Source organism: Budorcas taxicolor, chromosome 16 (genome assembly GCF_023091745.1).
Source record: "Budorcas taxicolor isolate Tak-1 chromosome 16, Takin1.1, whole genome shotgun sequence".
Classification (NCBI taxonomy): Eukaryota; Metazoa; Chordata; class Mammalia; order Artiodactyla; family Bovidae; genus Budorcas; species Budorcas taxicolor.
Window position 1 is genome coordinate 65,916,439 of NC_068925.1, and position 17,222 is coordinate 65,933,660.

General features: G+C 42.1%; 1 protein-coding gene across 1 annotated transcript in view; it reads right to left on the reverse strand.

The window, feature by feature from the left end:
* COLGALT2 (collagen beta(1-O)galactosyltransferase 2) overlaps window positions 1-17,222 on the reverse strand; it is a 116,305-nt gene that overhangs the window by 10,921 nt on the left and 88,162 nt on the right. The window contains exons 7-9 of the mRNA XM_052653662.1: window positions 10,183-10,259; window positions 6,654-6,760; window positions 16-148 (exon numbers count right to left, since the gene is read on the reverse strand). Coding sequence (XP_052509622.1) covers window positions 16-148; window positions 6,654-6,760; window positions 10,183-10,259 — 317 coding nt within the window. The remainder of the gene's footprint in view (window positions 1-15; window positions 149-6,653; window positions 6,761-10,182; window positions 10,260-17,222) is intronic.

The window sequence follows — 17,222 nt, forward strand, 5'->3', positions numbered from 1 at the left end:
TGAAGCGTTATTCACCTCTTTCCAGACAGAGTAGTGGCTAAGGAAGCAGCCGATTTCACCCCTGGTTAGGGGCCTGGAGGAGTAGGGATCTCGATATCCAGGCAGCATTTCAATATTCAGGGCCTTCAGCTGGCTTGTGTTCAGCGCCCTGTAAGATAGAACATACCCCTAAATTAACACATTGAGAGGTCCCTACCGCAGAAGCCAGGAGGGAGAGGTCTGTGTATTCCCCAGGGCCTTTATGCCCACTGAGCAGGGCTCCTTAGAAGCTCCTCAGGGTTAGTGTGTTGTAGCATTATGAGCTGTGTGAAGACAAGACGAGGTCTTATATTTTATGTATCCCTCACAACACCCAATGCAGTTCTAAGTATCATCAGTTTTTTGGCACCGTTGAAAAAGTATTTTCCTAATGAAGGAGCGTGGCTAATAGAACCATTCAATATTATTAAACACTGGAAGGAATGAGGACGGGAAAGAATCGTAAGAGGAATTGTACACATGTGTACATCCTTCCTTTGGAGCTAAAAGTTAAAATGCAGAGAGAGTCAAGTAAGCAAGAGAAGTGACTCACTACCAACAAAGTATTCTCAGTAAGATTAATAGCTGATTCTCATCTGAAACCATGGAGGCCAGAAGGTTGACTAATTCAAAGTGCCGACTCAGAGAGACTCAACCAAGAATGCTGTATCCAGTCCAGCTAGACCTCAAAAATGGAAAAACCAGGATGTCCCAGATAAACAAAAACAGTGTCACTAGTAGATCTGCTCTATGAGAAATGCTAAAGGGAATCCCTCAGGCTAACATGAAAGGAACCTAGAGGATAACTCAGATCCACATGAAGAAATGAAAGCATCGGTACATGGAAGTGCCGGTGTTTGCATTCATGCTAAGTCACATCAGTTGTGTTTGGCTCTTCGTGACCCAGTGGACTGCAGCCCGCCAGGCTCTTCTGTCCACGAGATTCTCCAGGCAAGAATACTGGAGTGGGATGCCATGCCCTTCTCCAGGGGATCTTCCCAACCCAGGGACTGAACCCGTGTCTCTTATGCCTCTTGCATTTTCAGGCATGTTCTTTACCACTAGCGCCACCTGGGATAGGTAAACATAAACAGTATAAGTATCCTTTTGTTCATAATTTTTTCCCTTATCTGATTTAAATTATAGCTGCATAAAGCAGTAAGAGCAAATAATGTATAAAGAGCATATAAAGAAATAATTAGTGTGACAATAGAACAAAGGAAGGGGAAGGAATACAGCTATACAGCTGTTAAGTTTTTCCTTAGTATTGAAGTTGGTATTTTTTTACTGAGATATAATTGACATAACATTAGTTTCACTGAAACTATTGAATATAATATAATGTTCATTAAAACATTGAATATAATTATATTCAATATTATATATTGAATATAAGGATTCAATATTTTGTACTTTCACATCTTAATTCCTTTGTTTACATTTCTGCATATTTTTAGTTATTAGTGATTGCCCTAGGGATTATAATTAACATCTTAATTTATAGCCATCAAGTTCATATTAATAGTAGGGTCCTAGAAGAAAACAAGGGGATAAGACTCCTTGACACTGCTTTGGTGATGATTTTTTGGATTTGACACTGAAATTAAAGGCAACAACAGCAAAATACACATTCTTCAACTGTCTGTGCAGCATTCTCTAAGAAAGACCATATGTGAGACTATATAGACCATAAATAAAGCCTCAGTACATTTTAAATGGTTGAATTCATACCAAGTATGTTCTATAACCACAACAAAATTAAAAATTGATAGGAAACTTGGAAAATTTACAAATATGTGAAATTAAACAATATACTCCTTGATAGCCAATGAGTCAAAGAAACCACAGAGGAAATGAGAAAATATTTTGAGACAAATGAAAATGAAACAGCATACCAAGCCTTACAAGATGCACCTAATGCAGTACTTAGAGGGCTAGTTACAGGTACAAATGTCTATGTTTGAAAAAAAGAATCTTAAATAATCTGCTTTTCCATTTTGAGAAACTGGAAAAAGCAAACTACATGCAAAGCAAGCAGGAAGAAGGAAATAAATGAAACAGAGAATAGAAAAACAGACAAAAACAAGACCAAAGCTGGTTCTTTGGAAAAGAACAAAACTGATAACACTTTTAGCCACATAAAAAGAGTAGACTCAAATTATTAAAAATTAAGAATGAAAGAGGGAGCAATCCTTACTGGTCTTGTGGAAATAAAGAGGACTACAAGAAAATACTGTGAACAATTATACATCAACAAAGTAGATAACCTAGGTAAAAAGGGCACATTGCTCAAAAAAAAAAAAAAAAACCCAACTCAAGAAATAGAAATTCTGAATACCTATAACAGTTAAAAAGGCTGAATTTGTAAAGTTAAAAAAAAGTTCCAAAACATGGTCCAGGACCAGATAGCTTCAGTAAAGAATTCAGAATTCTGCCAAACATTTAAAGAATTAACACAAATCTTTCAAACCCTTACCAAAAATTGAAGAGGGTGCACCCAACTTATTCTATAAAGTATCATCCTGATACACAACTAGAAAAACATCACAAGAAGATGAGAGACCAATATCCCTTAAGATAAATAGAAAAATCCCCAAGAAAACACTAGGAAACAGAATCCAGCATCACAGAAGAGGGGTTGATACATCATGACCAGATGGGATTTATCCCAGGATTGTAAGGTTCATTTAACAGGTGGGGAAAAAAAAGTGAGACATCATTATTAACAGACAAAAATTCCACGATCATCTAAACAGACATAAAACTTGACAAAAATCCGACTGTATATGGATTAACTGTTTATATTCCCCCAAGTTCACATGTTGATAAGGAGGTGGAGCTGTAGGTCCTAGGGTAGACCTTCCGTAAATGAGATTAGTGCCCTCATAAGAGAGCAAAAGCTCGCCTTCTCCCCTCTCTTTGCTCTCCGCCATAGGAGAGTACAGCAAGAGGACAGAGATCATGCTGAGTTGCTAAGTTGGGTCTGACTCTGTGACCCCATGGACTGTAGCCCACCAGGCTCCTCAGTCCATGGGATTTCCCAGGCAAGAATACTGGAGTGGGTTGCCATGTCCTTCTCCACGGGATCCTCCTGACCCAGGGAACGAACTTGCAGCTCCTGCATTGGCAGGTGGATTCTTTTACCACTGGGCCACCAGGGAAGCCCACAGGAAGAGGATCGCCTTCTACAAAGCAGGACGAGGTCTCTCACCATAACCTAGCCATGCTGGCACCCTTCTCTGGAACTCCCCAGCCTCTGGAACTTTGACAGATGTTTGTTGTTTGAGCCACTTGGTCTGTGGTAATTTGTTATAGCAGCAAACGAACTAAGACACCATCACCCTTCTAAGATAGAAACACTCAACCCAATCAAGGCCATCTGTGGAAACTCCAGAGCCAGTTATCCTATTTAACGGTGAAGGACTAAATGTTTCTCCTTAATAACAGGAACAAGCCAAGCCTGCCCACTCTTCTCATTTCTGTCCACCATTGCACTTGAGGATTTAGCCAAGGATTACCCCCATGACTTTTTGTTCCTCATCCTTATTCAACAACATCTTGGTGCTCGTGGGAGTTTCCTCAGCCTCTGGCTGGCTCAAAAACTGTTGGATTGCACCTCCCAGGACTACAAACCTTGTAATTTAGCTAACCTTGAGACCAAAGTAAGAACCCAGAGACAGTGACAGATCCATTAATGATTTATTGGATAGTGGGATCTTACAAGTCTAAAGCCAAAGATCCTGGAGCAGGTCACTCTCTTGTGTACATCAGACAAGAGGCCAGACACTGCAGCAGTCTTCACTACTTGGGTGAGAAGGAGGCTGCCATTTATAGGGGGCATTAACATCACATTGGCTCATCAGTTACCAAGGAAACCAATGACTGGGGCAGGGGCAAGCATGTAGGCAGCTACTGATCAAGGCCTATAATTAAGAGGATTGGATAGTCATGTGAGTGAAGCAAGGACTGGTCAAGCAGGAGATGTACAGGGAACAAGAGAGGAGTCATCGTGAATGGGCTGATCATACTTACACACAATACATTATTAGAACTAATACATGAGTTCAGCAAGGTTGTAGGAACAAGATCAGTATACAAAAATCAACTGTTTCTATGTACTTAGCAATCTGCAATATAAAAATGAAGTGAAGGAAACAATTCCACTTATCATAACATCAAAAAGAGTAAAATACTTGAGAATAAATGTAACAAAATTAATGCAAGATGTGCAAGTAAAAATTACAAAACATCAATCCAAGAATTAAAGATCTAAATAAATGGAAGGATATTCATGATCACGAATCAGAAGACTTCATATTATAAAGAGAGAAGTACTTCTCTCAATTGGCCTACAGAGTCAATGCAATTTCTGCTGCTGCTGCTGCTAAGTCGCTTTAATCATGTCCGACTCTGTGTGACCCCACAGACGGCAGCCCATGAGGCTCCCCCGTCCCTGGGGTTCTCCAGGCAAGAACACTGGAGTGGGTTGCTATTTCCTTCTCCAATGCATCAAAGTGAAAAGTGAAAGTGAAGTCGCTCAGTCGTGTCCGACTCTTAGCGACCCCATAGACTGCGGCCCACCAGGCTCCTCCGTCCATGGGATTTTCCAGGCAAGAGTGCTGGAGTGGGGTGCCATTGCCTTCTCCGCAATGCAATTTCTATCAAAACCAAACTTTTTTTGTGGAAAATGGTATGCTAATGCTTTATACAGAAATCCAAGAGACCTAGAATAGCCTAAACCATCTTGAAAAAGAATAACTAAGGTGAAGGACTTCCTTACACATAAGAAGCTACTGTAAGGAATAAGGATTGGCATACACATCAATGGAACAGAATTGAGAATCCAGCAATAAACCCTTCTATTTAATTAATTTTTGACAAGGTTGATAAGACAATTCAGTAAAGGAAAGAATAATCTTTTAGCAAATGGTGCAGAGACAACTAGATAACTTCGTACAAAAGAATGAATTGGAAACTAAGAGTGAATTGGATCCTTACCTCACATCACATAAAAACTAGCTCAAGATAAATCAAAGATCTAATGTGTAAGAGATACATATAAAACATAAAATTATGAAACTCTTAGAAGAAAAGACAGAACCAAGTCTTTATGGCCTTGGATTTGGTAATGGATTCTTAGATATGACACCAAAAGCACAATCAACAACAAAAACATAAACTGGATGTCATCAAATTAACTTCTGTGTTTCAATGGACACTGTCATGAAAGTGAAAAGAGAGCTCATAAAATGGGAAAAAATATTTGCAGATTATACATCTGATAAAAGACTTGTATGCAGAGTATATAAAGAACTCTCACAGCTCAACTCGTTTTCCTTGGTCCATGTGGTCTATGAAGGAGATTGGGGTTATTAGAGGTATTTGAGACTGTGATTCCCAAACTCTAGTGCATCCAAGAACAGGGTTGCCAGATTTAGCAAGTAAAACACAAAAATATCCAGTCAAATTTATATTTTAGATAAACAGTAATTTTTTAATATAAGACCCATGTAATGTTCAGGACAAATTTAACTAGGTGTCCTCTATTCTAAGTGGCAACCTTACCCAAGAATCACTTTGAGGCTTCTTAAGTGCCAATTCCCAGCCCAGCCCTACAGATCATCATTTAGCAGCTCTGGGACTTAGGAAGCTGCCCCTAACCAGCCCCCGGGGACTGTGACATGGGTGTCCAGGCCATACTTTGAGAAACACTGATGAGATTCTCTAAAAGAGTCATAAAAACTTCCACAAGAGCTTCTAGCCATGCTCCTTAGAGCCATTCATATTCCAAATTCATATATAACATGGAATAGGAGGTTTTGCAAATATCCCTAGTGGCTCAGACAGTAAAGAATTTGCCTGCAGTGTGCGAGAGCAGGGTTCAGTCTCTGGGTACCAAAGATCCCCTGGAAAAGGGAATGGCTACCTACTCCAGTATTCTTGCCTGGAGAATTCCGTGGACAGAGGAACCTGGCGGGCTACAGTTCATGGGTCTCAAAGAGTCAGACATGACTGAGTGACTAACATACTCCTTGAAATAATAGAGTGTTAAAGGGCAAAGCAAAGCAAAACAAAACAAAACAAAATAACAACATCAATAACAAAAACTCTTGAAGGAATCCAACCAGGTACTGTATGTAACTTTCCTGCCTTGTTCCTGGAAAAAGTGATCAGCCCCAGCAGACTGTGGCAAGCACCTCATGCAACAGGACATACAGACTGTTATGCATTTTTTTCCACTTATTTTCTTCAGGTCAAGTCACACAAGATAAGATGCTTTGCTCTAAATCAGGCTCTGAATGCAACTCTGAATGCATTCCTTCCAAGGCACTTCAGGGCTGGAAACCACCATGACCATTGCAAGAACCCCAGAGACAGTGGAAAATCACACCAAGGGCAAGCCTTCAGCATAGTGAAGACCAGAGAGCATAGGATGATGAGTGGACTTCTGCTCTACTCGGTGAAATTAACATATATAAGCTGCATAAAGTTTTCCCAAAATAGGCTGCACTGTGAAAGCATGTCTGTCCCGCAATGACTGCAGATTCCGCCCACTGGGACTAAACCTCAGCCGGAGAGGGTGCATCTCCACTCCAGCCACAGCGGCAAGGGTTTGAGGAGAAAACTCAACTCACTTTCCATCCACAGCCTCCACAATCTTGACCTCAATCTCCTGTTCATACAGGGTGCGTAACATCCGGTCTCGCCTATCCTTTCTGCGCTTGAGGTTTATCATGAAAATCTAATACAAGAAGAAAAAAGGAAAAGAAATACAGATTACTCAGTTTTTATTTTAGGCTGTTGAAAAGCAAAGGAAGTATAAGGAACAACGCTTTAGTTAGAATAAGGAGTGGAAAGGTTAGGGGAAATGGTGAAGATGTATTTATATTTCATATCGGGTCAAAAAGCTGTTCTTCAGGAGGCCAAAGGTGAATTAAACCCAAAACATATGAGACCAAGGGGAAGGAAGAAGTTTGGCAAGTGGCTAGATTTATCAAGACCTAAGTCTGCTAAGTGTTTGCGTTGGTCCAATTCCTACACCTCAGTTTCCTCATCTGTAAAATGGAAGTAATACTGGTCCTATCACCTGGGTACAAAATATTAGCTATTCTTGTAATTTATATCCTCTGTAGAAAAATTTAAAGTCATTCCAAGAGTAAGAAAAATCTAGTCTTAACAAATTCCTTTTATTACCAACAGTTCCAAACTGAATTATTAAGGTCTTAATTTTCATAGCTTCTTTACCAGACCTCTTCAACTCTCTTAGACTTTTTCTGAAACAAGTAAAGAAAAAGAACTCTGCCCTTGGGAACAGCCCTTTAGGGAGAGTCATAAATTCCATATTACATGGATCTGAGGGAAGTCTTAGAGAGAAGACATGTACTGGTCCATGAAGTCCCCAAAATGTGCGTTCAGATTGTCCCTCATGAGGGCTGGGTCTTCCTGCAGCTCCTCGCAGTGGCCCTGAAATTCCCGATGACTGCAGTAACACACACCTATCATGAGGCTGCTACTGGGAGCTACACAGATAAGGAGGCCGGTCTGATTATTCCCAGATTTAAGGAGCCACAGAAGAACCCAAAGCCTCATGCAAGTTGTTACAGGTAATGAAGTGCTTTAATAAGGTCCTTTTCTACCAGCAGTAATAAACTCACTTTGTACATTAAACTAGTCCTGAAAAAGAGGGAGGCTTCAGTTGCCAGTGAGAAATTCTGAATAGCATGGGAAAGCAGAAGCCTGCAGGAATAAGCTGGACAACACTGGCTTCATCCTAAAGACCCATCAAAATGACCCTGAGGAAGACATCTAATGCTACGGGATCCAGTTCCCTTGTTTGTAAAAAGAGGGAGTTGAGCAATCTTATCTTTCAAGGCCAATACAGATTGAATTTTCTATAATATGTGGTTTATTATAAAGCTTGCATTATGTCTAGAATAAAGAAGAAGTCATGTCGTATAAGCAGGCTGGAGTTTTGACTTTACTGAGGGTTAAGCCATGGTTCACACAATCATTCTGAATGGAGTATCAAGATGTTATATGTTTTACCAGATCAAAAGCTGAATTAAGTAAAATTTCAACTCTTCCTTATAAAATATTCTCACTTCCATCCACTTATACAGCTCATGGAAAAGAACGGATGGGGGAGCAAGATGTCTTCTTTGAAAAAATCATCCATCTGAATCAGAACGAAGTGGATTAGGTATATATCATGATTTTATTACCTCCACTGTTTATCTAACTGTGCAATTCTTTATAAAAAAAAAAAAACAATTTCTGTGGTAACTCTATTTGCCCTGTTACTTAGGATTTTATAACAACGAGTTGTGTTCATTTATATGTCATTTTCTTCCTGTTTAGAATCCTACTGTGATGGGAACACGCTCCATCTCCTGATTTTAAGGCTATGGGAAGGAATGGGCATTTCCTCATGTATACACATGGAGCTACCTGAGGTCACGTCAGGAGACCGAAACGAAACAAAAAACGAACAGAAATACAACAAAAAGTCCCCTCAGACCCAAGACCTCTAGTCTGGGAAGACTTTGGTAAATAATAGTCCCGTCCAGGGTCCTGCCAGGACAAGTACAATAAAAACTGCAGCTATGAAGGGAAAACACAGACGGCTTGCTCATACTTAGTGAATAGTAAACAGACAAAAAGCCACCCAGCCAAGTGCACCCAGACACCCCAACAAGGCCACAGAGTACAGGGAAGGTTGAAAAAGCCCTGAAATCCCTTTTTATACTATCCTATCTCTGTTCCAAACAGAGAGATGACTACCAGGGCTCAGGAGAGCAGAGTCCCCATGTCTGTATCTCCGTAGAGTCGGCCTTTTTCAGAAGGCTTCTAAAAGTGACCCAGTCCTTGCAAATGGAAGACCAGAGCTAGAAGATCCTGCTTTTGTCCCATGGTATTTGCTCTGATTTGATCCTCATTGGGATGTGTTTATAAAGGGAAAAATGAATATACATAAAGACCCTTGGGTTCTTTTACCTGGAGACATGAGAGTTAGTGAGAGCTGTAAGTAATATGTGGAAGCCAGTTCAGTATCTGGGGTGGGCCAACCTTTCAGAAGCCCTGACTGTTTATAAAACTATCTACACTTTAATTCTTCTATATTTAGTCTAATTCATCTCTATTACACTTAAAACCATCTAATCTCATCTTGCCCTCTGCAGAAATAGCATGATAGTTTCTAACTCCTTTCCAATTAATATTCATGAAATACTCCTTTCCATTTCTGAAATCTGACAACAAATAAACTTGATAGAATAAACCCCAGCTTCCAGTTCCAGCAGGAATTTAAGATGGCTGTACTTTGGAGACCCATATGACATAGTCCAGGGAGATAAACAAGGCATTTTCATTCAGTGAATCAGTGGCAATGAGCATAGAGCACAAACTTTGGCTTATAACATATCACAGATTCATGGAAAAGTTCCATCGTAGTTTGTGGATTCCCAAGGCACTGTCCCAGCCTCCAGATCATCAAGTCCCTGAACATGGATCAGCAGTTATGTGACATGAGGGACCCATGAAGGATTCAATAATTTTGGAGTCACAATTCTGGTTCTGCTGAGCACATCACTAAGACAGGCATCTCGTTACATTTCTGCTCAGTCGTTATACAACTAAAGTGTAATAATAAATATAGCCCTTGGAGCCTGCTACAAAAACAAATTTTAGAATGGGCTTCTTTTTTCTCTTTTCCTTTGTCCTCTAAACCCTGCCCTGCAATTTTTCCCATGGAAGAACAGCAAAGAGAAAATAAACCAAAAAACGTTCCAGAATGGTTTCCACTTACTCAGAATAAAGTTAAAGTCCTCTAATACCTAAAACATGTATCTTCTTTACCCTACCCTTGAGTCTTGATAAAACATGGCAATATCTGCTCTTAGAAAATATTACTTTCATGCCTAATTAGTAACATCTTTCTGACTCAATGATTAATTCACTTTTACCATGATGCTCCTTTTTAAAGATAAGTGAATAATAACACACAACAAAAACCGAGAACCTTTTCCAGGTTTCTTTTCAGCAGCCCAGCTGATCTGGCTGACTCTCAGACATGTGCCCAGGCTTGTTGTTCTGATATAAACATATAAACATGATGTACACATGCTCACACATACAGGTGCTCACCAACACAGACACCTTGCCTACCTCATCAAATCCCATCTTGTCTGGATATTTAGGGACAACTGAGACAAACTGGGAAGGTTCCATTGGAGGACCGTCAACTGGAAGACACAAGAAACATACAGAGTGCTTTGTTAGTGAGAGTTTCAGAGAACAGCATCCTATTCACAGCCTGACCTCTGGAAACACAACCTGCAGGGTCAGGGTAGGGAATAACTGCTCAGTAGTTTTCCAGAGTTAAGTGGCTACACAAGAACCCCAACAGTCACTGTGCTGGTTTTGAGAGCACTTGTTTTTATGCAGATTGCAACATTTGCTCCATTTCCCTTAAGACCTATTTTTAAGAATATATGGGGGATAGTTTTAAAGATTTTTATTGGGGTATAGCCGATTAACAACATTGTAATAGTTTCAGGTGGACAGCAAAGAGACTCAGCCATACACATACATGCATCCATTCTTCCCCCAAATCCCCTCCCATATAGCCTGCCATATAACATTGAGCAGAGTACCATGTGCCATACGGTAGGTCCTTGTTGGTTATCCATTTTAAATATAGCAGTGCATACATGTCCATTCCAAACTTGGAAGGACACTCAGGGTAATGATTAAGGGTGAAGCCTCTTGGAGTCAGATGATCTGGGTCTAAACTTTGGTCTGTGAAGGTCTGGAGCAGATAGATGACCTCTCTAAGTTTGTTTCTTTCTTTGTGTGTAAAATCAGGATAATAAAAGTGCATATCTTGGAGTGTTATAAAATTTAAATGATACCTACATGCAAAGCACTAACCACAGTAAATCAACACAGTAAATGCTCAGTAACTCCCAGTTACTACTCACAGTGGCCCGTGATGAAAGAACTCAGAAATAGGCTAGACTTTTTCTAAAGAATGCTTTTTTTCCTATACATTTAAAGTTGTAAAACTGTGGGACTACTTTTTTTTTTTTCTTCCATCCAGGCAGGTTTAGCTATAGGTACTCAAAAGACCTTTCATTTTAACATGAACAGGCTCCTGTCTATGGAATTCTAGTGGGTTGCCATTTCCTTCTCCAGGGGATCTTCCTCCGGACCCAGGGATCGAACTCACATCTCCTGCATTGCAGATGGATTCTTTACCATCTGAGCCACCAGGGAAGCCCCTGACTAACACACACCTCCAAGGGTCAGGCCACATCCCAGAACTTGGTACAGGGTTTACAAGGAAGTTTCCAGATGGGAGGGGTGTCACATCTCAAGTGATAAAAGTTTTCTTTATTTCATATTTCAAAAAAGCTTTATTTAGAAAAGCTTATATATAAGTTTTAAAGATTAGAAATAATATTGATTAAAGAGCCCAAGAAGATCTTGAAGATTTTTGTATGCACAAAGTCGAAGTCCTCACTTGGTTTTCCTTGAAGATGCAATACAAGGGAAATGCTACATGAGAGCAGGTAAATGGGTTGTTTGAGCAACTATTGTTGATGGCCATTGCTGCTGTCTAGCAATATCCATGCCCCTCTATTTCAGGTATATGAAAGGGGCTTCTTCATCTTGAAGTTAGTCACGGCCATATGAGTTGCTGCTATTCAGATCTACAAACTCTCCTCCCATGCTCCCTACTCAGCCCCACCACAATGATCTTAGTAGCCAATGTTGATATGGAGAAGGCAAAAATTTGAAGCAGCCTAGAATGGGGTTGCACAGAGTCGGACATGACTGAAGTGACTTAGCAGCAGCAGCAGCAGAATGAGGTGCCGGAGAAGGCAATGGCAACCCACTCCAGTGTTCTTGCCTGGAGAATCCCAGGGACGGGGGAGCCTGGTGGGCTGCCGTCTATGGGGTCGCACAGAGTCAGACACGACTGAAGCGACTTAGCAGCAGCAGCAGAATGAGGTGCCAACACGTGGAAATGAGATTTCAGCATTCTCTATGAGATATCCCAGCATAACTTCAGCTGTCCTGATTGAGATACTGTCCAAAGAATATTTTTTGTTTCACTCACCCTTTATTGGGATATTAAAGAGAAACCACGACATCCAGTTTCTCTTATGATCAAGTCACGTGAAACTGTAGAAACTAGTGAAACAGATTTCCTAAGCCAAACACAAGAGATGATCTTATTATTTCAAACCTGACCCTTACCATCACATTTCTATGAGTACACAGTGAGTGTGTATCTGTTTCCATTAGCAGCCCAGAACATTTTGGTTCTTCCTGCTCCACCCAACTCCATTAATTTCTTTTAAAATCAACAAATGTTGATTGCAGGGTCACCATGCACAGGGGTAGGTTTTACAAGCAAAAAACCTTAACATACCAACTCCTTCCCATTCATGTTGTTTGAGGAGCTGTCTAGCCCTCCCTCCCTGGGCCTTAGACTTCAGAGGAGGGTAAATTTTGGTCTCCCTGTTGGTCTCTGTTGGTCTCCATTTGGGTTGCCTGGCTTTAACGTTTCAGCTGAAGAGTCTGCTTTTAGCCACTTTGCTTCCATCAAACATGGGTAGTCATTGTGTGCACAGGACAAGTATACCCCCAAAAGGCACAAGTGGCTGATCCTGAAAGCCACCACTGAGCAGAAATATGAGACACAGGCCTGGGTTTTGTAGCTGAAGGTCAAGTTAAGCCATAGGGAAAAACAGATGATATTAATTAGACCTAAAAGGTGACTATGTGGGGAGAAGGGATGCCTCTTTGCTGTCATCAGACATCCCAGCTTCTGTTCTGGGTCATTTCTGACTCCATCAACCATAGTTAATTCAGTCCCTCATTGAATCCCTCCCTATACGCGTCCTCAGCATACTACCACCAGGTGGGATGTGCCTCATTGGTGCCGGAATTGTTTCAAGATTTAGGAATAACAATAATAGCTATTGGTATAGTGATCTACTACCCACTGCACTCTGGGCTACACTCTTGATATATATATTCACATTTATTTAATCTTCACAACATGCTCCACAGGCCAGGTCCCTGTTTTTACAGATAGGCAAACAAAGGGTTAAATAACATGCTTAAGGTCACAGAGCTGATAGAGCTGGTATTTGACCCTAGTGAACCCTTAACTCCCACTCTACCCTGCCCCCAAAGCTGGACCTTGGTAGCCACTGGCCTCAAGTTGGCCTTGGGCAACGGGGCTGAGCTCACAGAAGCTCAGTTGGTAAGTCCTTGCTCCTGGGTGACCACCACGTGTTGCTCTTTCTGTCATCTACCCTGGAACAAACTCCACCCAGAGAACAGAGCACCAGCCCAGTCATGCCCAGAAAAGCATTTGCAAGGTTGTGCCAGGACCAAATCCTAACACTTCTTCATAGTTTCTCCTGGACTTCTTCCATGGCTGCAGCCACCACCCTAGCTCAGGTCCTCACACACATATCTGGGCTGTTTTAACACCTTTCAAATGGCACCCCACTCCAGCACTCTTGCCTGGAAAATCCCATGGATGGAGGAGCCTGGTAGGCTGCAGTCCATGGGGTCGTGAAGAGTCGGACATGACTGAGTGACTTCACTTTCACTTTTCACTTTGATGCATTGGAGAAGGAAATGGCAACCCACTCCAGTGTTCTTGCCTGGAGAATCCCAGGGACGGGGGAGCCTGGTGGGCTGCCATCTACGGGGTCACACAGAGTCAGACATGACTGAACCAACTAAACAGCAGCAGCAAACACTTGTATGCTCTTTTTCTTGCTCATTATAACTCATTATGCACACTGTGGCCAAAACAATCTTCTTCCTTAGGCACTTCTCTATTCTTGACCATACAGTCACGCTCGGCATTTAGGTGCTTTACAATTTGTTAAGTGATTTGTTAAGGATTTCCCTGTAGCTCAAACAGTATAGAATCTGCCTGCAATGCAGGAGACCAGGATTTGATCCCTGGGTCGGGAAGATCTTCTGGGGAAGAGAATGGCAATCCACTTCAGTATTCTTGCCTGGAGAATTCCATGGACGGGGAAGCCTGGTGGGCTCCAGTCCATGGGGTCGCAAAGAGTTGGACGTGACTGAAGCAACTAACACACACAAGTGATGTCCTAGTCACCAGGTCATTTTATCTTCACTTTTACTGGAGGGCAGGGTGTGCTGTTTGGGGCTTCCCAATGGCTGGTGGTAAAGAACCCGCCTGTCAATGCAGGAGATGTAAGAGGCTCAGGTTTGATCCCTGGGTTGGGAAGATCCCCTGGAGGAGGGCATGGCAACCTACTCCAGTATTCTTGCCTGGAGAATTCCATGGACAGAGGAGCCTGGTGGGTTTCAGTCCATGGGGTCGCAAAGGGTCAGACACAACTGGGCAGCTGAGCATCCATGCTTGTACTCTTTGTCTTGATAGACGTAAAAACTGAGATCAGGACTCCCAGACAGAATCTTGCCCGAGTTCAAATAGTGAGTGACTGGCAGAGCTGGAACTCAGTTTTTGGATCTTTTGACTTCAGATGCAATATTTTAAACAATCTTTACATGACATTCTGTTGTCTCAAAATGTCATTACTGAGAACAGGCACCTAAGCTAGCCCATTGCCTCATGCTGATTTGTCCAACCAATCTTCTCATGCCTCACAACCCATTTTCTACTATCCCCTTGACAAGATCAAGCCTCTGGTCATACGTCCCTCCATTTTCTATCCAACTCCTACTGTACTAAATGAGCAAATACATGACAGTGATGGTCAGTGCTTTTAGAAGTGTTAGCTGTTGTTTTTATAAACTATCTCCACCCAATCCAAACTCTTCTACTCTGATCTCTAGAAACTCCAGTCTGAAATTCATAAACTCCCTGATATCTTCAGTCCCTTCACTTTTTCTGAATGTCTCTTTGCCTTTTTGTTTAGACCAAGACTTGGCTTTCCTTTGAGGTCACTGCCTCCCTTTCAGCTGTTGGTCTGAAAGCTGATCTTCCTCACGTCCTCCAACTCACTCCAACCAGTTTCTCTTCCATTCTTCAAAGCCCCAGCTTCTTTGAAGCCTGTTGCAGGGCTTGGTACCTCCTATTCATGCTCCCTCAGCCACCGATTCCCAGTCTCACTACCCCGCCACCACTCTTAGAAACAGCATCCACGCGGTGATCCAACGCCAGCAATCCAGCACCAGCGGTCATTCTTCCAGTGACCCACCACACTGTCCTCATCCATCACGCCCTTCTTGTTCTCACTCCCGTCAGTACCCAACCTAGATTTCATGGTCTACAGCTCTAACCATGCCTTGGAAGGACCCTTCATTCTCTTCCACTGATCTTGCTTGGTAAAACTCCAATCCTGGTTCAACCCAACTGTTCTCTTCCCACCAAGAACGCTGAAGAGAGAAATTCACACTGTTGTGCGGACTGAGGGACTTCAAAATTACAACCACAGATGTCAAATTGGCACTCGATACTGCCAAATGATGCAATTATGCTTCCACAGTAAACTTACTTTCCCACTCTCTGAGAGGTCTATTTTATGCCTTGTCCTCTCTCCTGAAATCTTCAACATCTCTCTTGAGCTGATGACTGGATCACATATGTAACGGAGAAAACGTTTAAAGCCCAGTTAGACCCATCGTTCCCTTCCACATCAAACCCAGCTGCCTCTCTGCCTACATACCCTGCCTTCCCATCTGCTACAGCATCCCTGTTCTATCTAGAACTTGTTTTCTCAAGGGCCTTAAACTATCTTCTTTTCTACATCATTAAATTCTCCCTGTGTTTTGGACTTTTTTCATTAGCATACAAACAAGTTAAAATCTGATCTTAAAAAAAAAACTTAAAAGACAACACATGATGAAACAAAACAGCCTCTTCCCTTGATTTTTCACTCTCTTACAGACACTACCCTATTTCTCTATCTCCCATGCCAACAAGAGTCCACTTTCTCATCTCCCCATGGCTCTCTCTTCCGCCCACTCCAATGACTTTGTCCTCATCATTGCACTGAAGTAGTTCTTATCAAGGTCATCACAGATCTCTATCTGAGAGAACCAGTGATCAGGTCCTTATCCTCATTTTACTTGACTTCTCAAAAGCAGCCGGTTCCTTCTTGAAACGCTGGCTGTTTGTCTCCCCGCCCCCCACCACCCCCCGGATCTGTCCTCTTCCTTCTCTATGCTCTCCAGCCAAGCAAGTTCACACTGTTCCATGGCTTCGAATATCTTTTTAATGCTGATGACTCTCAAGTGTCTGTTTCCAACTGGAGTCTCTTCCCTGAAGTCTAGACTCACATATTCAAATGTCTCCTAATCTCTCCATTCAGATGTCTAATATGTATTTTAACCTTACATGGCCACAACTTCCCTTCCAAGTCTTTCCCCATAAAGCCTCTCCAATTTCATTAAACGATACACTAGGCCAAACTCCTGGAGTCATCTTTGATTCCTTTCTTTCCTTCATGGGCTGCATCCAGGTCTCTGTAATTCCTGTTGGCTCTACCCTCAAAATATATCCCAAATCCACCTGCTTGTCATCACCTCCCGGCTACAGTTTGCATTCCAACCACCATTATTTCTCACCAGGAGAGATGTATTGGCCCCTTTACATGCCAGGATCCACACCACAGCATGAATGATTTATTTAAATATATAAACCACATCATGTCACTCTCCCTCCCCCAACCACATGGAATCCTATTACTCTCAGAATAAAAATCTGAATTCCTTGCTGTGGCCACAGGCTGTGCATGGTCTAGAGAGGGTCGAGGACAGATTCCAGGGACTAGAGCAAAGGGATGGTTTAGGGATGATTCAAGAGCATTACACTGACTGTGCACTTTATTTCTATTACTATTCCGTCAGCTCCACTGCAGATCATCGGGCATTAGATCCTGGAGGCTGGGGGCTCCCGCTGTGGAGGAAAAGAAGAGAGGGCTCTGGCCAGCCTCTCTGAGCTGACATCTACTTGGAGTCAAGACTGATAGTCATGCAATGGGGCTGATAAGGGAAGGCACATTACCAAGCATCGAATGGAGTCCTAATAACAGGAACACTCTCAGTCTTTTGGAGTTGATGTCTGTTCTTTTATGTGCTCCTCTCAACCCTGCAAAGTCAGTGTTCTTATCCTTACTCCACAGATAAAGGAACTAAAGCTTTGAGAGGTTGTTCGGTAAAGTGTCTGTCTACAATGC